The sequence below is a fragment of the Dermacentor variabilis genome, chromosome 6 (genome assembly GCF_050947875.1).
Source record: "Dermacentor variabilis isolate Ectoservices chromosome 6, ASM5094787v1, whole genome shotgun sequence".
In the NCBI taxonomy this organism is placed as follows: domain Eukaryota; kingdom Metazoa; phylum Arthropoda; class Arachnida; order Ixodida; family Ixodidae; genus Dermacentor; species Dermacentor variabilis.
The window spans coordinates 103,383,483-103,397,834 of record NC_134573.1 but is presented as its reverse complement, the minus strand read 5'-3'; the positions used below and the strand labels follow the sequence as shown (position 1 = coordinate 103,397,834).

The window sequence follows — 14,352 nt, the reverse complement described above, 5'->3', positions numbered from 1 at the left end:
GGGCAAACGTACGCAAACTTGATGGACATGGGTGAAAGCGGCAGTGGTTTCCGCTGCAGTGGCGTAACAAATGTGAACATCTTGTACATGCGCGGAAAAGATTTTCCGGCTGCTTTGACTTTTCCGCCCGCTTGCCGTTTCCCAAGTGTGAACGTAGCCTTACTGTGAAATTATGGTGAATCACTCACTCTGGGCACAAACCCTGACTGTATTATGCCTCCCCACAGGTGTGTGCAGCCAAAGCTTTGGCATAGAAGTTGCTCAGCTAGCCCATTTCCCAGAGCATGTGATCAAGGTGAGTGTGTGCATCATGTCACGTGGCACATGGGCCTTGTTCACAGAGCCATTTTATGTTGTGTCCTGTGACTGGACAGTGTTTTTAGAATGGTTTCTGCCCAAAAAGAGGGCTGTGATTGGTGTAGACCACTGCCCCACAATGCCAATGCTACATTGCGGACGGTGCCCTGCCCTGTTGGAAACAGGGAAACTCCAGAATGCTTGCCTGCTCCCACTAACGGGCACCGAGAGCTTCCAGTACCCCCTGGCTCTTGGAGCCTTCACACTTGCCTGCTTCTAGTTGCAGCTTCCTTTTTGAGTGCGTAGATGTGAATATATTTTACATTGTTGCTTATGCATAATTAGTAATTAGTGATTTTGAAATCTCAACTATACTATACTGTTTAAGGAGAGTGCAGTGGCAGCAATGAGTAGCTGTTACATGATACAGTAAACCCTCGTTAACTCGAAGTTGTAAAATCCGGGAAAAATTTCGAGATAAGCAGAGTTTCGAGTTAAGCAAAATGCAGAAAATTTCAGTGACCGGGTCACTGAAAGCCAGTGACAACCAGCACTGCTAACAAACGCTCCACAGCACGAGGGGAGCTTTTGCAATAAACGCAAATTCCCAGGAAAAACTGAATTTTATTGTTTTGGAAAGAACTGGGTGATGCTTGCCTGCTTGGCGTTGGCATTCGGCGCGAGAAAAGCGTCCTCGAGCTGCTGAACGCACCGCATGAGCCGTTGTTCACCGCCGCTGCATTCAACTTTGTTGGGGAGCAAACGTAGCAAGTTCCTTGTTTCTGCAGTTGTCGGCACTTCTCTAGGTGGTTCTTCGTCAGCGTGATCACCGTCGTTCACTGCCATTTCAACAATGTCGGCGTCGGACAACATTCCGGTAACGGGCACGTCCGACTCGTAGAGCGCGTACTCTTCAAAAGTGATTTCGCCGTCCTCGGCATCGCTGGCGCAGCCGGCAGCTTTGCGGACTTCGTCGCAAAGTTCATCGCAATCACTGAACTCGTCAGTGTCTGGCTCGAGCGATTTCTCGGTGCGTGAAAATCCTGCGTGCGCGAAACAATTGGCAATCGTCAATGGACGTACTTGTCGCCAGGCTTCAGCGATCAGGTGGACTGCACCCAGCAAATCTATTTCGTACTTCTTACCACTGTCGTAAGAGCACAAAATGCGGTGCAGGAGACTCTTCCTGTAAAACTTGCGAGCCACCTCAATGACTCCTTGGTCCATAGGCTGGAGCACGGACGTCATATTAGCAGGCAGGAACTCCAGCGTGACCGCCTCCAAGTTGTTGATTTTTCCGTGGCCGGGGCAGTTGTCCACAACGAACAACACCTTCCGGCCGTCCCTTGCCATTTTGCGGTCAAGAGCACGTACATACTCTTCAAAGAGCGCTGCAGTCATCCAGGCCGTTTTATTGGCGCGGTAAGTTGCATCTCTCGGGAGCCGTGCATTTCGGAAGCACCTTGGATTGAGCGACTTACCGATAACAAGCAGCGGCAGTTTTTCATCGTCGGTGGAGTTGGCTCCGAAAAGTATCGTCACTCGGTCTTTGCGCTGCTTAGCGCCTGAGCACGCTTCTCCCTTCGGCGTGTATGTGCGGCTAGGCAGCATCTTATAGAACAGTGCTGCTTCGTCGAGGTTGAAAATCTCCTTGTCCGCGTATGCCTTTTGCAGCTCAGCGAGGCGGTGGTTGCGCCAGGTGTCTGCAGCCCCTTCATCAACAGTGCCGCTTTCGCCGTGGATAGGCTTCGAGGCTACGTTGTTTCTTTTTTTAAATCGTTCAAACCAGCCATTGCTGCAACTGAAGTCTGTGTGGCCCACCTGCAACGCCAGAGCGTCTGCCTTCTCCATCATCATTTGGGTTGTCACGGGAAGGTTGGCTGCCCTGACATTCCGGAGCCACAGCATGAGTGCTGCTTCGACGTCCGGGAATTTCGAGGCCCGAATCCGCTTCCGCTCGCTGGAAGAACTTTGCTCGAAGCCATCGAAGACCTTCTGCCGATTTTTTAAAACTGTCGATAGCGTCGACAAGGGGATGCCGAATTCTTTGGCGATGCTCGTTTTGGATCTTCCCACTTTCTCCACTTCCTTGATTAATGCGACTTTTTTCTCCAGCGTCAGAGACTTACACTGTTTGGGGCGGGACATCGTCGTCGTCCGTTGACCACACACCACACACAACAACAACAACAACAAAAAAATCGCAGTCAACGCGTCGTGCGCACAGCGCGACGAAACAAAGAACAGAATCGCACACGCACAATAACGTTCGCACGTGCGAAATGCGGTGGCGCGACTACCCGATAAAACCCATGAGCCCCCGTGCGCAAGCGGCGCACACCACGTGACTGCTTCCAAGGTTACTTGACGTGGTTGACGGAAAACGGCTGCATCCGCAGGAATTTTGTATTCGCCCTTAGATCGTGACCGCATTCGGCACTTTAGTAGGAACCAAGCGCTCGCTCGGAGCCTTTATCACCTTTTGGTAACGGCCTTTGCCTTCAGCCGTCCCGGTCGAAATTTCGAGATATCCGTATTACGCCCGAAAAATGCTTCGAGATAAACGGGTGCAAATACATAACGCCTATGGGTGGGGAAGGTGCGGCGTGAAAAACTTTCGACTTAACCGATATTTCAAGATATGCGAGTTCGTGTTAACGAGGGTTTACTGTAGGCCATAGATGGCGGCAGTGCAGATGCTGTGGTTTCCATGCCAAATGCAGGATGGCGCTATATGTGAGGACGACAGTGGAACTTGGGAAAAGTCGTCTCAACAGTCAGCAGGGTACAAGAGGTGGTTGTAAGTGCAGTCAGTGTGCTGCTGTCATTTGTTCTGATGACTGTCAGAACAGTGATTATTAACGTTGTTTGTTAAACAAGGCTAGGCCAGTTTGGCTTCAAACTAATGTTCACTCTGTTACCACTGTATCAAAGCATGCACCAGCTGGTGCTCTTCTGTGTTTGTTGCAAGATGGCTCTGTGTGTGCACCAAGTGCAGAAGAAATGTAGCGGAAACGTACTTCGCTGTGCGTTTAACTGCGACTTCTGTAATTTACATGCTCATAATTACCGGTATACACCGCTGTATAACTTTCTATGGCACATTTCTAAGGCAACACCGCATTCACTAGAGGCACTTTTGCCCCACTTTGAACCATCAAACTCATGGCTGGGTGGTAGCGTCTCCATCTCACACTCCGGAGACCCTGGTTCGCTTCCCACCCAGCCCATCTTGCAAGTTGTTTTTGTTTATGAATTGCCTTCCGCCATTTTTCGCTCACGGCCAACGCCGCCGACGACACCGGCTTTTTTGTGACATGAGCTCCTTAACGCTTTCGCATTAAAATTGCCCCATGATAGTGTGAATCGTTTATCAGGGACTGCTGGTGTGCACTGGTGTGCTTTGCCAAGGATGAGAAGGCATATAAGTGCATACAGGTGCTACTTATCAAGAACCTTATACAGCAAAATCTCGGTGATGCAATCAGAGCTGGTACGAATTTCGGTGACACGAATTCGTAACATTCCCTGGCTGAAATATGTTGCTTACAATACAAGAAGCATTTTCTGTTTCGAACGTGTTGCCGTGCTGCTGCGGATCATACCAATGCGTGAGGAACACTGGCGGCAGCGACGACTGAGCCATCGTAGTGGCTGGCAGACAAATCTGGGTGGGATGCATAGTCTCCAAGCAATCAGCTACATCACGCGGCTGCGCAATCTCTCATTGGTCCCTCGTCAAGCAGACTGGGACATGTACAATGTTTTGCAACAGTGGCCCCTTTCAGCTCTTAATGTGCTTGACCGCAATATATATTTTGCTTATGATTCACTGCATAACATAGCTCCATTGCAGCGAAGCTGACTTAAAGGGACACTAAAGGCAAATATTAAGTCAAGCTAAGGTGATAGATTAGTGCTCGAGAATCTCTAAGGCATCAATATTATCGCAAACAGAGCCTTAATAATCGAGAAATTGAGGTAAATGCACGACATAATTAGAGACTCCCCCGGGAAAGTGAAGCACTTACCCGATGACGAAAGCACTGCTCAGCTAAATTCTGTCACTAGTAGTCAACCACCCATTGCACAAGACATCCTCATCCTCGTATTGTATTATAAGACGAAATAAAATGCTACTTGTCCAGTTCTATTTCATGTCTAGACAAAAGAACTCATTCAAATTACCCTTGACAACAACGCTGGCGGTCGAACGGTTTCGTTTTCTCTCGACTGCGCTCTGCCTAGCTTTTGCGTTTCAGTAGTTATCACGTAGTGCTGCGCTGGTGTTGCTGGCTTGCAAAACTCGCACAAACTGCAAGTAGCAGGGAATTCAACGTCAATATGATGTCGCGAGATGCCGGAACGGTCTACACCATTTGGCCAAAAAGCAGCTGCAGTGGCAAATCCCCCACATGCTGCCTCTCTGACTTGGTACCGCCGTCTGTCGGACGCCATTTAACTCACCAATGGCTGCAAAGGGTGGGGATGGAGTATGCAACGTCACCGTTCCCGCTGTTGGGTGGCAGGAGATATGAATTTCGAGAAAGGTATTCGGACGCTTAAAAGATGCAATTTTCTCGTAAACTAAGTCTTTTCTAGAGACAAAACGAGTGTTGTGAGGTTTCTGGAATGGTATTTAAAAAGTCCACGTCGACTTAGTATTAGCCTTTAGTGTCCCCTTAAGAGACGCAGCGATTATGCTAAACATGCAAGACCCTTGCCAGCTCCAAAATAAATGCAATGCTGTGCTCAGTGGATCTGGCCCAGTGTGCGTGTTTCCTGGTAGGCTTTAATTGATGCGCACTTCACTTTGGGTGCTTTGCCAGCTACTCTGTGCACATGTGTAACACCTGGCTTGTGCAACTTTGGTCACTTATTGCAAACAGTGGTTACCTACTGCAAATTTTCGTCGCTTACTGCAAACTTTGGCAGCTTCTTGCAGTGTTGTGGTCGCCTGTTGCAATGCACTGGTGTCTTGCTGCAACGTACGAGCTGGCCACGCCACGAAATTCACATGACCGCCACATTCAAATGCGACGTAAGATGCAGGAACATTACAGATTGGCGGCAAATCAAGAGGAATATAATACATGGAAGTAAATGCATGACGTAGCAGCCGGGAAAACACAGCAGCGAGGAACGTATCCACAGGGTTCCACTGTGTTCGAAATTTTTCTGCTATAAATAAATAAATTTTTTCTTAATTTTGTGTATGTTTTGATGATGCAGATTTTGGGTGATACTAAGATTTCACGCGATCCTGTGGTATTCATATCACCGAGAGTTTACTGTATATTAATTGTCTCTTTGCATGGTGCATTGAACACAGTACGCTAGATTCAGGGTGTCAAACTTCCATCTTGGTGCAAAATTTTGTTTCCACGCCTCACTATTGAGAACACTTAGAGAACACTTAGAAAACTCTTGCCAATACCAAAATGTTTATTCAATAACAAAAAAAAAATTAGCAGAACCCATCTCATTATGAATGGCGACTGGTGACACAAATAATGTTGAAGCAATGTAGCAACACACTGGGGTAGGCAAATGGATGGGTATTTGCCTGCTCACACTATCACCTTAGGTCACCCTTTCATTTGTCAATAAATAATCTAAGTCATGGCTATGCTGCAGTAATTCCATTACATTTAGGTTGTGTCGAGAACACTGTACAAAATTCATTGCTGTCTCTGAACTGTCCGCGAACTCTGTTTTTTGTGTTTGGCGCAGGAGGCCAGGCAGGTCCTGTCTCAGTATGAAGCTACTGCAGCTAAAGAGGACGAAACAACCATGGAGGACTGATATCCTTCCTTGTTTTCCTTAACTATGTGCCAACAGATGTTTTTCTGTTATTTTAAATAAAAATTATAGTGCCAGTCATCTTGTCTGTATTGAGGCATCGTTGATTACACATCAAATCAAATTTTAGCGAACTGTTTCATGATGCATCATACTAGAGAATATTTACACAAAAGAAAAACTTTTTAAAATACACCTGTGCTGAAAAGCACAGTTCTATCACATCAGCTGGACTACTGAAGAGGTGGACTTTGCACTTGGTGCTCCATAGCCTCAGTTGCTCTTTTACCATTGAAAGTAATGTTACTAACTAGTACTTAACACTTGATCCGCCTCTACTTGATGGGCAAGAAAGACAGACTCGTACACAGTGCTTCTGCAATAACTATTTTATTTATGCCGTGTCTCCACGGCCCTGTCAATCGTTATCACAGGTGAACAAGGGCGGTGGGGCATCGAACACAAGGGGTATGCGGCACATCTCAAGTCGCGTTAGGATTTCTACAGACAAGAGTCCTTATGTTTGTGTGTTTGTGTGTGTGTGCAACTTTTTATTACAGGCTGTCTCTACATGCATCTATACACTTGCGGACAAGCATTGACTTTTATTTTCTTCTGTACAGCAACATCTGGGATGTAAAAGCAACTTGCTATCGTGGCTGCGGCTATGGTTTTTACGTGCTTCTCTGTCACACGACCTTGCTTGTAGCTCGCTCATTTTAGTGCCGACATCTGGTGAATGTCTGCTTGGGAGTCTAATCGTACTAAATGCTACAGATGCAAGGACGGGTTTATGGCATTTTTCTTTGGTATATGTCCTGTTGCTGTCGCTCCTTGCCCGGCACAAATTTCGCTCTTTTGTGCATGTCTGATGTGTTACTGGTGTGCTTTAAAATACTATTTATGAGCAGGTGGTAGGAAATCATGGTACATTCAAGCTAAGCATAATACTTTATCTGGCCTTCCACAGACATGCCATCTTCTGCGATGCACTAGGACAAGATGAAGCCATTCAACCTTGATATAACAAACATGAATGTCACAAATTATTGAATATGAAGAAGTAAATCCAAAATCTTTCTGTGATAGCGTGTGACGAATGTAACATTATAACAGATATTCAATATAACGAAGGCATATTCATATCGGATATGACTTCACTACAACAAGGTTCGAGTGTGTTGGTGTGTTCGCTAGACATCAGTGAGTAGATGCTGTGCAGAATGTTTCGTTCTGTCACAACCAGTTACATTTGCCGTGTGACAGAGTAGCAGAACTTCAGTGGAACCACTGATAGTGCTCCACGCACCAGTGGATGCTGCATCAAAAAAAATTGATCAGAAAACGAGCAAAGCCCCATTTATCTGTCTTTCTAAAGATACACGAACACGAAGAGGCTTCGACGCTATACATGCAAAAAATGTGAACACATTCGGCATCTTCTGTAGGTATCGGCACAAGTTTATGTTTTTCATTTTGTTTTTATAAGGATCACACAAAAATGTAAGAGCAAGGGTGGTCAAAGATTGCATTTAACATTCAAAATGAGCTGTATTTATACCCAACAAAGGGTCTGTTCCTTTTGTTTATTGATCTTATATTTTCTGCACAAGCAGGACATCTGAGGAAAAGACTGCTACAGGTGCCTGCATCCTCAGTGTTGCTAATTATAGCCGTCAGATGACTCTGCATTTTGTTTCCCTGTAGGGAACACTGCATCCCTAATTCACAGATTGCTAAATGCAGACATTCAATTTCTTGATGCAGGAAGACTTTACAGGTTTTGTTGGTAGCTGCCTTTTCTAGCTGTTGACGTGAAAATCGAAGCAAGAAAGTTTGGCACCTCTTCTGGTGATGACAGCATAGTGAACAACATTAGTAACCTTATGTGGCTTTCGTTCTTCACTGGGCTTCCAAAGCAGATGCATAATTTTGGTGCAACCTCGGTTTGCTGCTTGCTGAACATGCCCTGGCGAGCTAGAAGACACTGATACACCTTTTAACAGCGGTGCGCCATGGTGCGCCATGAAGGTATATAGTACTTTGATCAGTCACTTTATCAGTAGCTTCGAGTACATACAAATATTTATAAGAAGACATGCTGTCTTTCTTGCTCCTCTTTTTTGTTGGCATTGTTATGAAAAGTTTACAGCATGAACGAGCTTTGCAAATTGTATCCCTTTGCTTTCTTTCTTGTGGTGGGCATGGTTTTGCGTTATGCCAAGCTGTATGGCTAACATGGATGCATACCACAATCGATCACTGGCTACAAAAAACTAGGGACACTAATGGTGTAGGTTCCAAGGATTCTCATCTTTCCCTCAGAAACATGCCAAGTCACGATTTTTCTGTGGCCAGAGTGCGCAGTTCACATTCTTTCGTTTTAAAAAACTCGCTACAGGTCGTCCTGGTCCATGTGCACTACCCGTCAGCAGCAACTGGCAGAGTCTTCAAAGGGGAAAGTGAGGGAAGAGCAAGCCAATGAATCAAAGCGAGTGGGTCAGACTAGTGCAAGAAAACAAAGATGGATCAACACACCTTCAATTGAAACTGTAGTGCCTGTAAAGACCTATTTGGACGAACAATAATGCATTGCCTCCACACGAGCGATATGACAGCGACCTGCATAGGCTCAGCATTCTTGCGCATGCCCGAATGTCTTGTAGGCAGCCCTGTTTCTATGCAATGGCTTCTTGTCCATACTGGGCACTGCACGAAGAGCTGATTACCGGTCGACTGCGGGGAAATAAAGAGAAAAAAAAATCGCCTCTGGAGTGTAGGTGATGTCCTGAACCACAGCTGCCGTTCTATTACCATGAGCATCGAAACAGTGGCGGCCCACAGAAAGCATCCACTCTTACTGTCGGGAGACTAGCTTGGCAGCTTTCATTGTTTTCACAAGTTTTCCAGTGAGAAGTGCATATCACAAATTACGTAATTGATTGTGGTGGCTACCTTTAAGCCAGAATAAGCAATTCAGCAGGCAACAGAGAATGTTTATTCCCTTGGTCACCTATTTTGAAAAGCCAGAGTTTACTGAAGCTCTTAGGGGACCAACTGCAATGCATGCTCACTGACCTGGAGAGGCAAAGCCGAAGGGTGTGTCTAAAAATTAATCTGCAGAAAACTAAAGTAATGTTTAACAGTCTCGGAAGAGAACAGCAGTTTACAATAGGTTGTGAAGCACTGGAAGTGGTAAGGAGATACATCTACTCAGGACAGGTAATGACTGCGGATCTGGATCATGAGACTGAAACAATCAGAAGAATAAGAATGGGCTGGGGTGCATTTGGCAGGCATTCTCAGATCATGAACAGCAGGTTGCCATTATCCCTCAAGAGAAAACTTTATAACCCAGCTGTGTCTTACCAGTACTCACATACGGGGCAGAAACCTGGAGGCTTACGAAAAGAGTTCTACTTAAATTGAGGACGACGCAATGAGCTATGGAAAGAAGAATGATAGGTGTAACGTTAAGGGATAAGAAAAGAGCAGATTGGGTGATCGAACAAACGTGAGCTGATGACATCTTAGTTGAAATCAAGAAAAAGAAATGGGCAGGGGCAGGACACGTAATGAGGAGAAAGGTAACCGATGTTCATTAAGAGTTACGGAATGGATTCCAAGGGAAGGGAAGCGTAGCAGAGGGCGACAGAAAGTTAGGTGGGGGGATGAGATTAAGAAGTTTGCAGGGGCAACATGGCCACAATTAGTACATGACCGGGGTAGTTGGAGAAGTATGGGAGAGGCCTTTGCCCTGCATTGGGCATAACCAGGCTGATGTTGATGATGATGACTCAAGCTCTACACGAACACTTACAAGTATGGCCTTCTTTTTCTCTTAGGCGCCTTCTGTGCCTGTGACTCCAGAAGTTTTCCCTTGTAACCACCCTGGTGTACAATCAAACCTCAGTATAGCCAACATGCATATAACAAATTATTGGATATAACAAAGTAAATCTAAACTTTGCTAATTTTGCCAACATCAGCCTGTATGCTCAAAAACAAACATATAAATGAAGCTTATAACAAGTATGTTCGTGTTGATTGTGACTTCGTTATACCGAGATTCTGCTGTACTAAACTTTTTTTTTTTATCAAGGTCCTGGTACAAAGCATTCATCATCCGTGGCACCATTGACTCGAGACCTGTCTGAACTGCACTCAAACAAGTTTGCTGATTTTTATGCCATGCCGGCATGGCTGAAAATAAAAACCTGTGCTCGACACTGAGCATACTGAGCACTAATTAAGCAGCCACAGAACACCACCCTCTGGGAGTCAAATTCCATTCCAGTTGAACCAGTACCATCTTTGGCATACAAATAATGCTGGAGGCATAAGATACACTATGTCATGTCACCTAACCAATTTAAGAAAAATGGGGAAGGCAAAAGTCTGCTTCACATATAGATTTTTCCACCATTGTTATGGTACTTCTAAGCAAAACTTTGTCTATCCATTTAACCTTCGAGTATGTTACCTTCTGTCAGCTGATGCTTTGCACATGCGTTGTCTTCTTTGTCGCTTCTTTATTTCTAGTCTCAAGCTGGGTAAACTTGCTGATGAATTTCCCTCCTAGTTGCTGTCAGATTGTGTACCGAAACTTACATCATGGCTCACGAATCGCCGTTAGCAGGTTTTAGCAAAGCGGTGGCCTACAAGCATGACATGTAGCGAAAAAGCAGCAGTGGCAGTGGTGCCATCTTGTGACACACTGTTTAACAGAACAGCACATAATTGCCCTAAGTGCTTCATTTATCTACTGGCATATAAGTCGGCATTGACATAATGATTACAATGGCAATTTTACATCTTCTCTTTTTTTGGAAGATAAGTTGTGCAACACGGAAAAATTTCTAGTGTGTAATAGTTGACCACAGCTTCATAAGAGGCTGCTACTGTTGATGGCTGACTGCCCTTGCGTTTTTGTGATATGGTGTGCGTATCTATTAGCTATCCTAAATCTCTGTAATCCTTTATCTTGGTGCAAATATGCTGAAATATTGCTAGTGGGTCCGTAGTGGGCTCATCTGGCACGTGTGGCTTCTGCAGTTGCTATGCACTTTTCTTTCTACTGTTAAAGGTCCAGCTCGTTCTACCACAGAAGGCAGAGCCTGTAGCTCCAGTGTCACAGTGCATGCCTATGGATGTTGAAGAGCAAGAAAAAGCAGCACATTAAGGTTGGATGTGTCGCTGTCTATGTCGCTGTGGCAATAGCAGGGCTCCTCAATACTGTGTCTGAGTGTGGCGACAAGCACTGCCAATTTGACCTCACTTGGTGCAATGCCAATCAAGTTGTATTTCAAAGGGCCATTATATCAAGAATGCACTTATATCATGCTCATGCAACATTTTAGCTTGCATATCTGCAAGAAATGATTTCAGTGTCCCAATGACTTCTGTGACCCAATATTGTACCACTAGGAGGCATGAATGCTTGTTACCATTTTGAAGTGGTTTGGTGTTGGATTGTTTTAATGCCAAAAAGTCCCGCCCCGGATTATTTTATTCCCATTAGAGTGCCCGCAATCCAAAGAAAATGACTGGCAGGGTAGGCACACCTACGGAAATTTAGAGTAGGATGACAACAGCCCGTGATAGGTACGTGCTGGCTCTGCTACTGCTCAAATGCATCCAGCAACTTTTGTGGCTTGATAATTTGCAGTGCTTCATTTCACCAGTCATTCTATTGTGCCTGACTGCGTCTCCCAACCCTACACTTCCCATTAGTACCAGTTTTAATTTCTATGCACACTCAGTTTTACACTCTATGCAACATGTGGCTTGCCCGATGCCATTCCTTCGTTTTAGCTAGAGCACCGTGCATTTACATTGGCTTCCTCTACATTTCCCTTGCATTGCTCCTTTTGCTGTCCTCATCTTTCTCCAGGCTTCCTTGTCTCCATGTTTTAAGCCCATAAGCAAACACTGGCGAATTGCATGGGTGTTTTTCTATGGTAAGCTGCTGTTTGTGACTTGGGAATACCTGCAAAGTACATTGCAAACTGCTTTTATTCTTTGGCCCTGTGGGCTAGCTCATGACTCATTGGCTGAGGTATAGTTGTAGTACTCGCTCAGCCACAGAATACCCAAAGAAGAGTAGAGATGCCCGTCTGGAGAAAAATGCTGAAAAGCGAGAAGACTTTGGGAAGTAATTTGGCTCCAAGTTTTGCGTAGAAACAAAGTTGGCACAGCTCGAGTACAGCACAGAAGGCATAGGTTCGAACCACCACTGAGTATCTATAGGCACTAGCACTTGTCCTACAGACAATTTTTTGCAGTAGCTCCGTGATGCTGATATGTGTCTCCTATCTCCACATTTGATATGGCATTGTACATTGTACACTTACACTACCAATTTACAAATAGCAAAACAGTCTTGTGCTGCTTTCAACATCTTCATCTGGCTCTCTGGCTAACTCAACTTGTGTACCTAGCCATCCAGATGTGAACAAGTGCAAGAGTTCAGCTGCATTGTTTGCAACAAGGAGGAAACAGTCTTGCTAATCACATTTCTTTTCATAACAGCCCATCACTTGAAGTTAAAGTGCTCTGTAGAACCCACCCGGCAAAGCTCTTGCTTTCTGTGTGAGCCAGCCATGCAGTGAATGAAGCCAAGCAAACTGTCGTGGGAAAGGCAACGCAATTCTATACTGGCCGTCCTTGAACATAGCAAGAATAGTGCCTTCGTTTCAACCAGGACCCGCAGGCCAGAAAGCCCTGTCTTGCAGCAGAGCTCAGTAAATGTGAATGGCCCTGTATGGGCAAGGGAGCACCCTTGAGCAGTCAGTCCTTCGAAAAAGAATACTTGGGGTTGTTCGGGAGGGGGTGCAAAGATGGCGGTCTCTCCCTCTCTTTCTATCTGTAAGATCAGCGAGGAAGTAGCTCGCAGAAGAAAAATGGCGGCGGTGGCTGCGGCTCCTCGATTAGTAGCTCTGTGTTCAGACGTCATTGGAGGTCGCCAATCCAAGTCCTGTCCTTGCATTGCCCGTCATGCCCAGTCTGGAAAACTCCAGGGGGCCGCTGTACCATGTGCCCCACTGGTCCTTGAAGGCTGCATGTGAAATAGCAAAAGGAAACAAGGTAGAGAATGAGGTCAACACATGTATTGGTGGAAGGCACCTAAGATTTCTCTGAATGACACATACTGGCTGCAAGAATATATGCAGTATATGCATTTCACGTGCTTCGCATTACACCGTGGATTGCGTCGTGTACCTTGTAGGATAAACTACACTTGTGTAGTGCGCATAGCTTATTATTTTCTGCCATTGAATACTGCTGGAATTGGAGCGATGCTTGTGCTCCAGGACATTACCATCACAGGAATGGTGGTTAGGGCTGTTTTATTTTTAGCATTCGCTTTCTTTTTCTGGGGTGTACTTGTCAGTTTATTCTATTTCCTATGCTAACAAGTTGTGCTATAATTGCATGTTTAGTGCAGTCCTTATGGTCACTGATTGTTAGAGCCAGTCACATTTCTCTAGAGCCGATCGGCAAGCAAGCAAGGAAGGCACGTTTTGGCAAAACATCATTTGGAAAGAAATTATGCGGAACTGCTTTTCACTGCCACTCCATAGACGGCACCCCAGAGGGAAACAAAGAATTACAAAAGCTTCGTTTCCACACTTTCTGAAAGGAGGTCTTTAATGTGCCTTAGGGAACCACTCACCAGACCCCATAGAAAATTTTGGTTATACACTGGACGGTTATACACTTTTCACAATGATAGATCTAGTGCTGTTAACTGGATGTCAGGTTACCTGAGAAGCTTCTAAATAAGAAACAAAGGAAAGGTGATCATATGGAGGGCACCATGATAATGACTATAACGAAACAAAGCAGCACGTCACCAACTGCACATACAGTATGGTGCCTGTTGAAGGATAGTACTGCACACTGTTTTAAAGGAATCCAAACATGATGAAATTGGCCAGATATGTAATTGCTTTGTCTAAGTTGAGTCAGCAAATTCGTGGACGGTCTATAAGGCATGGCTTGCATATTTAACGATTGTGCAGGATTAGGTTATATCCTGTGTGCGCTTGCTCAGGAGCCACTTCTGAGCAATACCATGGTTATCCGGCAGCAGAATCATTACGAATTCTCCACTTGCATTAATCTTTAGAGTATCGCTCTTAGGCGCCCATACCTGCCTCGACGGCAGCGTAACCGAGCAGACGAGCACAGCGAAAGATGAAAGCAAATGCGGAGCGCAGCGGGTAATGCTTAAAGAAGAAAGCGGAGAGA

At 45.4% G+C, this 14,352-nt stretch overlaps 2 protein-coding genes across 2 annotated transcripts in view; one reads left to right on the top strand and one right to left on the bottom strand.

The window, feature by feature from the left end:
* Positions 1 to 6,180, top strand: part of spel1 (DNA mismatch repair protein spel1) — an 83,181-nt gene extending 77,001 nt beyond the window's left edge. Inside the window, exons 25-26 of the mRNA XM_075695379.1 lie at positions 228 to 295; positions 6,031 to 6,180. Coding sequence (XP_075551494.1) covers positions 228 to 295; positions 6,031 to 6,102 — 140 coding nt within the window. The 3' untranslated portion in view covers positions 6,103 to 6,180. The remainder of the gene's footprint in view (positions 1 to 227; positions 296 to 6,030) is intronic.
* A 296-nt stretch (positions 6,181 to 6,476) lies between these two features.
* Positions 6,477 to 14,352, bottom strand: part of LOC142584978 (uncharacterized) — a 308,939-nt gene continuing 301,063 nt past the window's right edge. Inside the window, exon 5 of the mRNA XM_075695378.1 lies at positions 6,477 to 13,156. Within this exon, the coding sequence (XP_075551493.1) occupies positions 13,044 to 13,156 (113 nt within the window). The 3' untranslated portion in view covers positions 6,477 to 13,043. The remainder of the gene's footprint in view (positions 13,157 to 14,352) is intronic.